The sequence below is a fragment of the Dipodomys merriami genome, unplaced genomic scaffold (genome assembly GCF_024711535.1).
Source record: "Dipodomys merriami isolate MVZ:Mamm:240054 unplaced genomic scaffold, mDipMer1.0.p SCAF_2, whole genome shotgun sequence".
In the NCBI taxonomy this organism is placed as follows: Eukaryota; Metazoa; Chordata; class Mammalia; order Rodentia; family Heteromyidae; genus Dipodomys; species Dipodomys merriami.
In genome coordinates, this window is record NW_027203381.1 from 59,906,178 (window position 1) to 59,921,380 (window position 15,203).

At 42.6% G+C, this 15,203-nt stretch overlaps 1 protein-coding gene across 2 annotated transcripts in view; it reads right to left on the reverse strand.

Annotated features, from left to right (window-relative positions):
- Positions 1-2,017: 2,017 nt before the first annotated feature.
- Dgkg (diacylglycerol kinase gamma) overlaps positions 2,018-15,203 on the reverse strand; it is a 210,750-nt gene continuing 197,564 nt past the window's right edge. For both annotated transcript variants that reach the window (XM_070029774.1, XM_070029773.1), the window contains 2 exons: positions 13,211-13,271; positions 2,018-4,994 (listed from right to left, as the gene is read on the reverse strand). In XM_070029774.1, coding sequence (XP_069885875.1) covers positions 4,878-4,994; positions 13,211-13,271 — 178 coding nt within the window. In that variant the 3' untranslated portion in view covers positions 2,018-4,877. The remainder of the gene's footprint in view (positions 4,995-13,210; positions 13,272-15,203) is intronic.

The following is a 15,203-nucleotide window of genomic DNA, read 5'->3' on the forward strand; positions in this document are numbered from 1 at the left end:
GTTTAATTTATTCCTTCTCTTTATGTCTATTCCCATTCTTTGCAAGGAACAAAAAGTCTAGATTTTCAATTTTTGCTTGAAGATGTATAGCAAGGAACAATAAAAATGGTCAGAAAGCCAGGTGCCAGTGGTTCATGCCTGTAATCCTAGCTATTCAGGAGGCTGAGAGCTGAGGATCACGGTTCAAAGCCAGCTGGGGCAGGAAAGTCCCTGAGACTCTTATTTCCAATAAACCACTAAAAAACCGGAAGTGTCGCTGTGGCTCAAGCTGTAGAGTGTTAGCCTTGAGCTGAAGAGCGCAGGGATAGTGCCCAGGCCCAGAGTTCAAGCCCCACGACCGACAAAGACAAAAAGAAAAAAAAAATGTAGAGCATCATTGCTTATGTGTGCTTATCTCTAATGAGAACAGTAACCAAAAATGGTGGCCTTAGAGTAGTGTGGTTTGTTTCCCCTTTTCATGTGAATATATGTGTGTGTGTGTGCGTGCGGGTATGTGCATGCATGCATGCACATGTGCACCCATATGCTGGTACTGGGGCTTAAATTCAGGGCCTCATATTCTTGCTTATCTTTTCTTTTTTTTTTTTTTTTTTGGTTCGGTCGTGGGGCCTGAACTCTGGGCCTGGGCGCTGTCCCTCAGCTCTTCAGCTCAAGGCTAGCACTCTACCACTTGAGCCATAGCACCACTTCCGGCTTTTTTCTTATGTGGTGCTGAGGAATCGAACCCAGGGCCTCGAGCATGCAAGGCAAGTGCTCTACCACTGAGCCACCTTCCCAGCCCCCTTGCTTATCTTTTCTGTTCAAGGCTGGCACTTTACCACTTGAGTCACATCTCTACTTCTGACATTTTTGTGGTTAATTGGAAATGAGTTCCTAAGAGTTGTCTGCCTGAGCTGGCTTTCAACCCTGATCCTCAGATTTCAGCCTCCTCAGTAGCTGGGATTACAGGCATGATCTGCTGGCATCTGGCACAAGGATAGTGTAGTCTATAGATGTTCATAAAGGACTCTGTGGTCCTTTCCTATGAGTTCTCCAAACATCTCTATATATTTCCTAGATGGGATCTAGCACAATTCTTTTCCTAGCAGAATTCTTAATCATGAAGCATTTTCTGGATTCTAGTGTTTTATGACCTGTTCTGGGAAATTATGGTTTCATACTGTGAGGACAAAACTTGAATTAATTTTGAAAGAATTTCTTGATTATTATTGGATCCTGGAAGTGGTGGCTGAGCAGGCCCACCCTATTTCCTTCCCCCCTTCCCTATCTGCTCCCTTTTATGTTAGCAGAAAACCAACTCCCACCTCTCTGGAAGTATTGAGTTATAGGCCTGCGATTTAGGGAACCTGGGAGTCTAGATCCTTCCCCTTCCCAGGAGTCTATTTTTATGGATCCTGATTGTGGCACTGTTGCATGGAGGGGACAGCCTAGCTGGGACAGGAGGTAACTGCGAGCAAGAGCCAAGAAGAGAGGGGGTTAGTTGATGCAATTATTTTTGGCAGGAGTTGGAACCAAAGCAGCAGGAGAGAGTAAGTTTTAAGGCTCTCTGGCAAAGTAACTTCCTAATTTGTTACTGAGGATGTGTAAAAAAAGTGATTAGTGGGTCTCTATATTTATCGTGATTACTCACAAATATGTAATTTACATAATATATACAGCACATTAAGTACTATGTCACCTTATATAATGTGCATATGTATAATGTATATGTATGTTATGTAATGTTAGTCTGGAGGCTCTTCCAGGATCTGCCAAGTATTTCCTAATTTATTTGGCGATTTTAGCATATCTTTTTTTTTTTTTTTCTGTCTGTGGGAAGAACTATCTTGAGAAGAGTTGATCTCTAACCTGAGCATAATTCTCCTCCAAAGCCTATCTCCACTGTCAACCTGCTGGGGAAACCTCCCAAAGATCAAGCCACAATGAGACAGGAAACCTCCCAAAGATCAAGCCACAATGAGACACAACTCCTGGCCCATCACTCCAGGGAGAACACAGTGCACTGAAGATCTCCTGTTTTACTGTTTTTATTGCAGGGGGTGGGGACAAGGGTTGGAAGCATGGAGGCAGGTGCCAACATGTCTGTAGCATGGTAAGAATCAGAATAAGACAGGAAATAAGGGGCTGGGCCCTCCCAGGACTACCTAACTGTGAGGCTTCAAAAAGTCACCCAAACCTCATGAAGCCTCATTCTCCTTGTTACAATGCAGATAATAGTATCTTCCCTGCTAACCTCAAAGTTTGCTTTGTGTGTGACGGGGGAATGGGAAGAGAGGAATCACTATGATGAGGTACTCCACAATAAGAAACCACAGTCACGGTGTTTAAAAGATGATTTGCAAGGTAAAATTCAACACAAGACTTACTAAAGTTACCAAATGAGGAATGCAAGTCCACTGAAGTGTGTTGCACACTCGGTGTCTCTAAGGAGGAATGGCAAATGTCTCTCAAGTGACATTCCTGTCTTGTTCATTAGGGGAGAACAGAGAAGAGCCAATCTCTGCACAGCCTCTCCCTCGGTGAGACTTTCGAGTTTCTGATAATCAGTGTTACTTGTTGATTGTGTTGTGTCCCCAAAAGCTTCATCTTGAGGGATCAGAACTGAAACACACTCGAAAGTGTCTGGAAATGTCTTAGACTCAGTGAGCCAAACCCAAACTTGCCTTAGCTTCACAATCAAGTGGCTTCCAAGATGGTACCTGCCTTCATTCTGAAGCTTGTGTCCCCAGCACCAAGCTTATAACCTGGAAAGATGCTCTTCAGATGGCCTGGGTTTCTCCTTGCTCAGCATTTTACATTAGATTGAGGCAAGATGGTCCCAAAACTCAATGCTAGACATCAGTAGATGATTGCTTTCTTCAGAGGTTGGTTCAATTTGTATACACATTCTTAACAGTCCACTCCTGTCCGAATCTTCTGGTCCAATGCAAGAAGCTTAAAAGCAGCTCAATGGAGCGATGTCAAGTGAACCTGGGTTTCCTTTTGAGGAATCTGAGAGGATGGAGGCCCAAGTGAACCAAAGGGCAAAGCTAAGTGTTACTCTCTACAATGGAACTCCACACAGTTGCCCTTGGGAAGAAGGGCAATGCTGGCACCAACTAAATGAAGCCACCTGAGCACTGCTGAGGCTCCCTGTTCTTGCTGGCAGCACTCTGCAGACGGTACCTCAGTCCTTGCGGCTCTCCACTGAGGTCACCCCTGTTTCCAAACTAAGAAACTCTGGTGACTACAATAAGGTGATGTAATGGAGTTCAATCTGATGTTCTGTCTAGTTCCTTCAACCTCACATCAACTTCTCTCCAGTTCAGGCCTGAGAGAACTTCTGGAAGCATCCTAAGGTCCTTATTTTCTCATTTGGGCTCATCTCTTTTGTGTGCATACTGAATGTTCATTCTTTCCTGACCATCTGGATCCAAGTGGAATCACTACTCAGCAACCAGAAGTGACTCTATTCCCAGATGTGTGGCTTCTTTTGTCTATGGAATATCTTGTTGGAACGTCAAGGTATTATGGAGAAGTTGCTTAGCTTTTCTGACACTCCTTTTCCTTATCTGGCAAATGGAAGAGCGAATCCTATTCAGCACATCGTTGTCATTCTGAGGATCCAGAACATTTCTCTTCATGCTTCAGAATGACTTTCATTTCCCTTCAACCTTATGATAGGCTCAGGGAACTATGTCTTGATGATGAAATGATGGAATGGGGGAATAAGAACTGTTTTTTTTTTTCTTTTCTACTTTCTGTTCCCATATTATACATGTTTACTTCCAATCAGGAAAAATCCAGCAGTAAATAAATACTTATATATTATATATAAATATATATGCTTACATATATACATACACATGACCAAAAAGGTCCTTTAGGACATACTCTGAGCATGGGAGGTGCCAAGAATCAGAAGGAACCACCCCATATTACTGTCTTCCCGTTTCCCCAGGGACTTGGCTGACTTCTAGAATAGTCTGCCACCAGGGCTTGGAGCTCATATAGGAAACACGTTTTGGCTCAGGAAAAAAAAAAAAAAAGATGTGTGTGTGTGTGTGTGTGTGTGTGTGTGTGTGTGTGTGTATTTTTAAATAGTTTCTTTCCTTTTTACACAATATTATAACATCAATTTGAAAAATAAATCTCAAGTTTCTTCACTTTCCCTCCCAGGTGTTCACAGAACTAAGAAAATAAATACCTAAGTCATGCTGCCCAGGCAGCGCTGGGGGCTCTTGGAGCCAGCTTTAAACAAATAATACAGTTACCAGGAGAAGCTTCTGGAAATGAACAAGTGCCCACTGACAGCACAGAGAACCAACAAATGAAACACAGCTTTCCACAGTCTCTCTGCCTTGTCAGCAAGTTTGGGGAGAAGTTGTCACTTGAAGGACAACGAAGAAACCATCCTGTGCTTCCTGAGTCCTGCCAGGACTCCAAAGGCTATTTTGTCTCTCTGTACAGAAGGCCTTTTGTGAAAGTTTTCTGGAATGGAGTTCTGCCCCTTGACCACATCCGATTTCACTGTAGGTAGAAAACTTGCAGCCTGCTTCTCACAAGTGTTCACGAGCAACCTTGCAGGACTGGTAAAGAGAAAGGGAGATTTCTCCTTTCATCTGAGAGTCCTACGAAAGACCTGTGGGAATGTGAAGGTTGCAACATGGGCCGACCACCCTGGTAGACCTTACTTTCATTCAAAATGTTCCATGGGCACTGGCTCTTTAGGGGTGGACACATTTTTGAAATAGGTAGACTGTATGGCATGGTGTACTTTTCTTTCAGAAGAGTGGCTTTGCTTCCACTGGTTAGAGAAGTAAGTGTGTGTGTGTGTGTGTGTGTGTGTGTGTGTGTGTGTGTGTGTGTAATTAGAGTTTCTTTTTTTTCTCTCTTGGTTAAGCTGGCATTTGACACACCTCTTTTGAACGGCTTTTCCTTCTCAGTGAAAAGAAGCTGCTTTTCTGGGGAGGCCCCATCATCATAGGTGCTTGGTTCTTGTGAGTAATTTTAATCTGAAAGCAAAGAGGCCAAAATGAGTTAGTGGTTAGTGGCAATGCAAATTCCAATAGCAGAATGGAGAGTGAGTCCCAGACAAAAAAAAGAAAGCCAGCTTGGGGTTGGAAGGAGCCCCATGCAGAAGGCCAACTGTCCTTGAACGGCTTTGAAATTGGCAATTTGACCCTGACTGGGCCTAGAGTTTGGCACTGCTGGAAGCAAGGGGCGGAAACACTAGAGAGAGACAGGTGTGAGCTTTCCCACGTGGTGATCACCTCGCACCTGTCTTATGTCCTTGCTATTCATAGACTATCAGAATGTCACAGCCAGAGGAGACCTGGGAACCTTCAAGTTCTGCCCCTCTGTTGGAAAGATACGAAATAGGAGCCCCAGGCTCTACAGGACTTAGATTAACCTAAATTCACACAGGGAGGGGACAAACAGCTGGAGCCAGCTTTCAGGTTCCCAGCCTCTGCTCCTGCCCAGGCACGGAACAGATGTCAACCAGCTGACTTGGAGGGTTCAGTCTGACCACCATCCAAGCAACATCCAGTGGACAGTCCCCAAATGAGTCCTTTATGTGTTTCCTCTTTTCTTAACCTCCAGGAAGACCCTACTGTCTTTGAAAAGCATTAAAAAAAAAAAAAAAGGTTTTGCCAGGCAACTATAGCTCATGCCTGTAATCCTAGCTACTCAAGAAGCTGAGATCTGTGGATCACAGTTCAAAGCCAGCCCAGGTAGTGTTTGAGATTTTTATCTCCAATTAAACACACACACACACATACACACACGCACAGCTGGAAGTAGAGCTGGAAGTGGAGCTGTGGCTGTAGTAAACTGTTAGCCTTCTGTGAAAAAGCTGAGGGACAGTTCTCAGGCCCTGAGTTCAAGCCTTAGGACTTGAACAAAGAATAAGAAATGTTTTAAAAAGTATTTTCTTCTGTAAACTTTCAGTCAATTGTAAGTGAAAGACACCGATTCTCATTTTTGCCTTTCTTTCCAACCTTAGCCTTATGACATGGCTTCAAAATGCTTCATCCCTATTTAAATATGCCCTGGCGACACTGCCACCTCTGTCATCTGTCATCTCCTGTAAGAGTCCGTCAACAACATTTACCAAGCATCCTACATGGTCAGAGTGGGCAGATGGTGTAGAAATAGGATGTACTTAGGATACAAAGACCTGGGTGTGGGTCTCCAAAGATTTGAATGTGGGGCCAAGCATTTCCACTCTTTTTTTTTTTTGGTGCTAGTACTAGGGCTTGAACTCAGGGCCTCCAATTCTACTTGGCTTTCTCACTCAAGGGTGATTCTCTGCTACTGAGCCACAATCCAACTTTTTGATGGTTAATTAGAGATAAGATTCTCATGGATTTTTTTTTTCTGGTTTAGAGCCAAGATCGTCAAATCTCAGATAAGCTAGGATTACAGGTACAAGCCACCCATATACCCAGTAGGACTTGTGATCTTTTGCTGTGAAACTTTACCAAATCATTTAACCTTCAGAATCAGTGCTTGGTGAATGGTAAAAGGAGAATATTAATGTTTGTCCTGTTTTTTTCCCCACAAAAAATTCATATGATGGGCTATCAGTGAAAGCCCATCTTCTCTATTTGAGAAGAAAGAGGAAAATAGATGTCAAATGAAACAGAATCTCGAAACTCATAGATCTATGAGCCCAGTCTTACAGTTGTTACCATATTATTGGAAATCACAGAGTGAATACAGAAAGACAGAGAATACTTGAGAGAGACAACCCATCAACAAGTTGCAGTTAGTGTGGGATAAATCAAGTGGCATTGTAAAGAAGCTGGGTAAAGGAATGAGAAGAGGCTAATTGGGAGAACTGGAAGATTTTAAGATTTGAAGGAATGGAAGGAGAGTATAGACAGAGAGGAGAGGGGCACTGATGAAAGGAGCCACATATAATCAGGTTGAGTAGGGGCTAAAGGATGAGAAAGATAGATACTGTGGGGCAGTTTGTTGGTACAGGGCTTTAAAGAGGGGAGATGGCAAGATTGGGTTTATTTGAGGTAATGAAGAACCATGAAAGATAGCTGGAGAAGGGTCCTGGTGGGCTCATGCCTGGAATCCTAGCTACTTAGGAAGCTGAGATCTGAGGATTGCAGCCCAAAGCTAAACTGAGCAATAACGTCCATGAGAGGCTTTTTTTTTTTTTTTTTTTCCTGTTGGTTGTGGGGCTTGAACTCTGGGCCTGGGCTCTGTCCCCTGTCTACCACTTGAGCCATAGAGCCACTTTGGACTTTTTCTACTTATGTGGTGCTGAAGAATCGAACCCAGGGCCTCAGGCATGCAAGGCAAGCGTTCTACCACTGAGCCACCTTCCCAATCCTCCATGAGACTCTTATCCTCAATAAGTCACCAAAAAGCCAGAAATGGAGCTATGGCTCAAGTTGTAAAGCACTAATTGAGTGAAAAAGCTAAGAGAGAACACAAAGCACTGAGTTCAAAGCTCAGTACCAGCAAACATAGACAAAAAAGATAAATAATAACAATGAAAAAGGGAACGGGGGCTGTGATTACCCTTCATCAAACTGGGAATTGATCCCGAATGAATCTGTACCAACAAAATGATTAAAGTCATCTTTATCTTCCACTGGTTTCCATGAATCTACCATCATTTACTGTCTCTAGTAGGAGTCCTTTAGTCTTGTCATTTTTCCCAAATTTCTCATTTCTCTGTCTCAAAGGTATCGAAACTGCCTGTTCTACTTCTTGTTTTTATTTTCTTATCAGGAGACATCTCTATAACATTTCCATTAAATGTTTATGTTTTTCTTTTATTAATATGACTTGTGTCAGCTTAATTCTTGGGCCCACTCAGAAATCCTAAGAAAATAGAGGGAAAAATTTCTTCCTTTATAGGTTGATATAGAAACTAAATATATTACATGAAGAAAATGGGTTTGGAAGAAATTATTCTACAACTGTTGTCAAGAGTGAGCTGGTTTGGGAATATCTGGCTAAGAGGATGAAAGTATAAGGCAGGTTCACATTTATAAGACCTTAGGAAATAGAAAGAAAATAATGGGGGCTGGGAAGGTGGCTCAGTGGTAGAGTGCTTGCCTTGCATGTATGAGGTCCTGGGCTCAATTCCTCAGCACCACATAAACAGAAAAGGCTGGAAGTCGCTCTGTAGCTCAAATTGTAGAGCACTAGCCCTGAGCTGAAGAGCTGAGGGACAGCACCCAGGCCCAGAGTTCAGGCCCCACACCCAACAACAACAAAAGAAAAAGAAAAAAGAAAAAGAAAATAATGGAACTAGAAGACATTGTGCACAACACGTATAGTCTGGTGATGGATGCTGAATATGATCTATTCAGCCTGGAGATTTTGAAGGTGAGTCTGTCTTTCTGTTTTATGGTAGTGGCCAGAGGAACAAACCAAGAATTCATCAAGTAACATTTTGTGTTGTCTTACTGTAGGTATTATGTTTGCTCCACAAGTCATGGATGTGAGGCATAGCCTGGTTATTCCAACCATGCTTATTTGGAGCATGTCATTTAGTATTCACAGAAGGTAATGTAACCAATAGCAAGGGCTTAAGCCTGTAATCCTAGCTACTCAGGAGGCTGAGATTGACCATGAGGCTCTTTTCTCCAATTAGTAAGCAAAGAGCTCAATTGGTATAGTACTAGCTTTGAACAGAAAAAGCCAAACGAGAATGTGAGTCCCTGAGTTCAAATCCAGTACTCATACACATAGACACATGCAAAGATGATAATGATGTGTGGCTCATTCTTTTGGTATCAGTCTTCACTGAGACCTGAGCATTCCCTGAGCCAGTACAGTGTCTGCTGGCAGAATGTGCTGGAAAGAATTTATGAACATAGCTAAGAGGAAAGAGTGTGTGCTGGCACTGGAGAGGGCTCTGTTAGGAGGCCTGCATTTCCTGTGCATAGAGCTCCATTACTTTTGGATGACGGAGGACCCTTGTTTCTCCTTTCTCTGTCTCTAGATGAACTAGATACTTTGTGGTTAGCGCCTCCAAGGCAAAAAAGAAATGAAACTCAAATTCCTCTGAATTTGGTTTCTCAGCAGTTTTGCTAAAAGTCTTTGATAGGGTGGGAATTTGGAACTCCTAGGCAATATGGTATTTTGGGTCATGTTTGTGGACTCTGAATACAAATAACTGAGAGAGGTATGATATAATATCCTCATTTTAAGACAAAGAAGTTTTGGTCTCTTACCCTCAAATTAGGAAAGGCTAGTGGATGAAGTAGTTAAGATTCTATTTGAGGCTGAGCTCCAGAGGCTTATGCCTGTAATCCTAGCTACTCGGGAGGCTGAGGATCAAGGTTCATCAGCCTAGACAGATACATCTGAAAGAGTTATTTATTTATTTATTTATTTGGGTCCGGTCATGGGGCCTGAACTCAGGGCCTGGGCGCTGTCCCTCAGCTCTTCAGCTCAAGGCTAGCGCTCTACCACTTGAGCCACAGCGCCACTTCCAGCTTTTTTCTTTTTGCTTATGTGGTGCTGAGGAATCGAACCCAGGGCCTCAGGCATGCAAGGCAATCGCTCTACCACTGAGCCACTTTCCCAGCCCCTGAAAGAGTTATCTTAATTAGCAAGAAGCTAGAAGTTAAACTTTAGTACAAACTCTCTCTCTCTCTCTCTCTCTCTCATACACATACACATACACATACACAAAGAGTTGTTAGGATAAAACACAATGAAATTGTTAGGCTGTGGCATCTCTTTCTATTTTATAAAATGGTAGTTTTTTGACTTTGTCTCTTCTATGGGATAGTTTACCTAAACATTTATTTCCTGATAATATGCAATAATCCAGCAGTAAGATCATCTGTTTTGAGCTCATTTTGTATGTCATTTCTTTGAAAGCATTTTCCATCTCATTAATGGTAATCAAGATTTTCCTAAGATGCTCAAGCTTATTAAAGATGATTATACATGTTATCTTATAATTAAATAAAGACATTGTCACATCTATATTTAGATTTTATGTTACGTTTATTGTGTTTTTCCATTTTAATACCCTTGATATCTGTTTTTCTCTTCTAAGAATTAGATTTTCAGTAACTCAAGCCTATAATCCTAGCTACCAGGATTGTGGAGATTGAGAATCATGGTTTGAGGTCAGCCAGGTCATAAAAGTTCATGACTCTTCATCTTAATCAATGGCTAGATGCAGTGATATATGTCTGTCTTCCCAAACTTGGGGGAAGTATGATATCTGAGAATGGAAGTGCATATCTGACATCCCAGTGACAAAGGGAGGAACACATAGGAAGATTCCAGTCCAGGCCAGTTCTATCCTGAAAATAACCAACACCAAAAGAGACTAGTAGAAGGGTAGAGAGCCTGTTTACCAAGTCCTGAGTTCACACTCTAGTTTGAACTAAAAGTTCCCCCTCAACATTAGATTTTCCAACAAAATTACATTTCATTTGCTTATTTATTTAATCTTTGTCTAATAATTTCTGGTTTTATTGCTTTTGGACAAAGAGTATGACCTTTATGATTTCTGCTTCTGGATTTCACAAGGAGCTCCTTTATTTTAAACTAGTTTATGACCTATTTTAATCAATCCTCAATGAATTCTTGAAAAAAATATGCTACTGCTGATTGTCATACAGGAAGGGAGGTTTCACCAGAAAACAACACCTGTCAGGACCTCCTTGATCTTGGGTTCTAGCTTCCACAAAAGTGAGAAAATACATTTCTATTGTTTAAAGCACCTGTTTGTGGTATTCTGTTATGGTAGTCCAACCAGACGAATCTACCTCTACACATGGATTTGTGTACTTCACACCATAAAACCCTTGGATCACATTTTAACAAATATATTGCAAGAGAGTGGAGTGAGGATGGAGGAAGTGTTTGACTATTTTGAAAACCAGTACTTGGAATTAAGTAAATAAGTATTTAAAAACCTTGTCTTTGGATATTGCTGAACAAGGTGGGAAAGAGTTGAATTTCTCCCTGCTCCAAATCTTTTGAATACAGGAGGAAAAAATCAGAGTTTTCAACTCAACTCCATCAAGATGATACGTACTAGGAATTTTCTCTATTTTCCCATATTCTAGCAAAGTGGAATTCTATTGCCAGGTTTTGGTGTTGGTACCAGGATTTAAACTCAGGACCTCAAATTTTAGCTTGGCTTTTCCCCTCAATGCTGGCACGCTACTATTAGAGCCTCACCTCTAGTTCTGTCTTTATGATAGTTAATTGGAGATAAGAGCCTCTCAGATTTGTCTGCCTGAGCTAACTTCCAATTATGACCTCAGCCTCCCAAGCAACTATTATTATAACAGTGAGCCACCAGAGCCCATCTCTATTACTAGTTTTTGTTTGAGTGTTTCCTCTTCTTCTTCTTCTTCTTCTTCTTCTTCTTCTCCTCCTCCTCCTCCTCCTCCTCCTCCTCCTCCTCTTCTTCTTCTTCTTCTTCTTCTTCTTCTTCCTCTTCTTCTTCCTCCTTCCTCCTCCTCTTCCTCCTCCTTCTTCTTCCTCTCTTTTGTGTGTGCCAGTACTGAGGTTTAAACTCAGGACCTGGGTACTGTCTCTTAGCTTTTTCACTCAAGGCTGGCACTCTACCACTTGAGCCACAGCTCTACTTCAGGCTTTTAAAGAGTCTCACAGACTTTTCCTGTCTGGACTGGTTTCAAACTGAAATCCTCAGATCTTAACAGCTAGGATTACAGGTATGAGCCACCAGGGTCCAGCATACCTTTTTCTTTTCTTTCTTTCTTTTTTTTTTGGTCAGTTGTGGGACTTGAACCTGGGCTTGGGCGCTGTCCCTGCGCTCTTCAGCTCAAGGTGAGAGTTCTACCACTTAAGCCACAGAGACACTTCTGGTTTTCTAGTGGCTTTTATTGGAGATAAGAGTCTCACAGACTTTCCTGCCTGGGCTAGCTTTGAACTACAATCCTCAGATCTCAGCCTCCTGAGTAGCTAGGATTACAGGCGTGAGCCACTGGTGCCCGGCTAGCATACCTTTTTCTTAAAGTTCATAAAACAGATCAGAATTTGAAAAGAAATTTCTATTTTGACCATTAGAGCAGATGCTATTTCTCCTCAGTAGGCTCATTTGAAGCAAGCTTCTCTCTATTGAAAGACAACTTGATGTGTTCTGAAAGGCTTCAAAGAACAGATTATCAAGATGTCTAAACAGGAAGGAAATTCTGAAACACAACTTTTGACTCTCATGAACTTTGCATATTTTTGATAACATGAAAGTAATATTATATATATATATATATATATATATATATATATATATATATATATATATATATATATAAAATATCCTAATAGAGGCCCTGAACCAGGCAGTGTCTGTCTTCTCTTTGTCAAAGGGTCCTAGTTAGGTTTCTTTTCTTTTTTCTTTTTCTTTCTTTCCTTCCCTTCTCTCCTCTTCTTCTTCCCTGCTTCCCTTCCTCTTTCTTTCCTTCTTTTCTTTCTTTCCTTCTTTCTTTCTTCCTTTGCTTTGCTTTGTTTTCCTTTCCTTTTCTCCTTTCTTTTTTTCTTTCCAGGTTTCACTAGCGAGCTTGGGCTACCTTCAAACTTACCCTGTAATCCATGCTAGTCTCAAACTTATGATTCTCCTGTATTAGCTTCCCAATCATTGGGACTGCAGGAATAGCCACCAATATTTAGCTGTTCCTGGCTGTTTTTCTAATTAAGAAAGAAGGAGGCCTGTCTCCTTCATTAGTCCTAAGTGGAACTAATGTGGGTTTGGCAAGTCAGGGAAGGGAAAAGTTCCCTTTTTTAAATTTATTTTCAGCCCCTTATGTTTTAGTCCATGAATTATTCTGCAACAATTACACCATGGGCACCATGCTGGGTGCTGGGAGATAATGCTGTAGACAACACTGTGGTGATCCTTTCAGTATTTTCAGGTAGATCCTCAAATCTGTTAGTGCCCCCCATGGGGATGCTTGTCAGTACACTCTGGATGGAAGTTCTAGGGGGAGAGTGCAGATTTAGCTTCCATATTAGAAGCATTTGCTAATCACTGGACTTGCTCACCAACAGAACAGTCTTCTTTTGGATGGAGTATGGTCCCTGCCCGCTGGAATAGTTCAAGCTGAGGCTGTCAAGGAACCATGGATGAAGTTTCTGAATGAAGTGGAAGAGGAGGCTGTGCTAGATGATCTTCTAAGGTACCTGCAATTCTAATCAAGCTAGTGCCTGGAAAGGGTAAAAAATTAAGCTTCCCACCCCCAAATCCAAAATTGGTATAACTCACCATGCAACGTGGCTGCATCCAAGGTTCCCCATCCACTTGCATCGGCAGCAGCTTGTTCGTCCTGGAACCATCCCAAAGCGAGAGGACACAGTAAGCTTTTATTGTCCTTTTTACCAAAGATACGGAAGTCGGGGAGTCCTTGCCTGCTCACCTAGGAGGGGTTCCCTAGGACTCTCCTGAGGAATTTGCTAAGAATTGAACACTGAACCCACCTCAGGGACTGGATTTGGCATATCTGAGGCCAGGCCCTGCACTTTAATAAACACAACAAGGTGATTCTGTGGCCTTGGGTCCTCAGCCCTCACTCTGAGAAACACTGCTGGGGGTAGAGCTTTTGTGGGCAAAAGCCACCTAGTCTGGGAAACAGTGGCCAGCAAGCATGGCAGCATGGGAACTGAGCAGACCCTCCTCAGTCCAGTGGGCAGCAGTCTGTGCCCAAAGCTCTTCTCTGGAGTACGAAAGGCCTACTCTTTCTGTTGAGTGAGCCATTGCATCATACCAATGAAGTCATGTCTCCAAGCTGTCCAGATTTTACAGCTCAGGTCTGAGTGAAGCGTACCTTGCACTCAGTCCTGAGCAACAGAACACTCAGAAGCACCCATGATATACACCTGGCTTTGCCGGGAAAGGGGACATCTGGGAGTAGTATCCCCCAAAATAGGAGAGGGAGGAGAAAGTGTTACTCTTGCTTGAGACAAAGCTTCTCTGGTCTATGGATTCTTGGAAGGAGAGAGACAAGGACTCCCTTCTGTAAATACCTTTGCCTTCAGAGAAAAGGCAGCCCTTTGGGGCTGAGGTGGATGGAATGGGGAGAAGTCACTGCCCACTGGCCAGGAAGCTCTCCCCTGAGTTTGGCATCTGCCTTGTTTTTGATATTACAAAATGAGAGGGGAAAGTTGTGTTTTGATGTGATGATTCTTTGACATAGCCTGAGGATAGTTAATAACAAAAACAATAAATCTAATAATAAAAAAATGAAGAATCAGAGGAAAGAGAGGCATTTTAGTGTCAAGGGAAATGCCTGGGAGGATGAGACATCTGGCTCACCCCTCTGTTTCTGTCCGGAAGTAGAGCTACCAAATAGAAGAAAAGGTATTTCCCTTTATGCGTAGCCTTTTCAGAGTCCTTAGGGATCAGGACACCATGTCTTCTATGGCCCCACATAAGTATGGCCTCCATGTGCTCACACTCAGGCCCCACTCAGTATGGAGGCCTGGAGAGTGGGGAGAGTAATCCTGGAGAGATTCATCAGGAAAGCAGGTACCTCATTGGAACAACAGTTTAGAGAGGAAGAGGGGCTCAGTTTTAGGGAATAGAAAAGACAAAGAAGACAATCAGGGACCAAAGACAGAGCATAATGGAACAGACACTCAGTCCTAAGAGACCCGGGGGGAATCATCTCTGCAGGCTTTTCTGAGGGAAGAAAGTTGGATCAGCCAAGTTTCCTCAAATGTGTTCTTTTTCTTCTTGTCAGTCCTGTGGCTTGAACTCAGAACCTAGACACTGCTCCTAAGGTTCTGTGCTCAAGGCTAGCACTCTACCACTTTTTTGTTGTTGTTGGTTATGAGGCTTGAACTCCAGGCCTGGGTGTTACTCCTGAGCTCTTTTTTGCTCAAGGCTAGTGCTCTACCACTTTAAGCCACAGCACCCACTTCTGGTTTTCTGGTGGTTATTGGAGATAAGAATCTCATGGACGTTCCTGCCTGGGTTGGCTTTGAACTGGGATCCTCAGATCTCAGTCTCCTGAGTTGGTAGGATTACAGGCATGAGCCACCAGAGCCTGGCTCAAATATGCTTTTTTTTTTTTTTTTTTTTTTTGTCAGTGCTGGGGCTTGAACTCTGGGCTTGGACACTGTCTCTCAGCTCTTCAGCCCAAGGCAAGTGCTCTACCACTTGAGCCACAGCACCACTTCCGGTTTTCTAGTTGTTTATTGGAGATAAAAATCTCACGGACTTTGCTGCCCAGATTGGCTTTGAACCATGATCCTCAGAT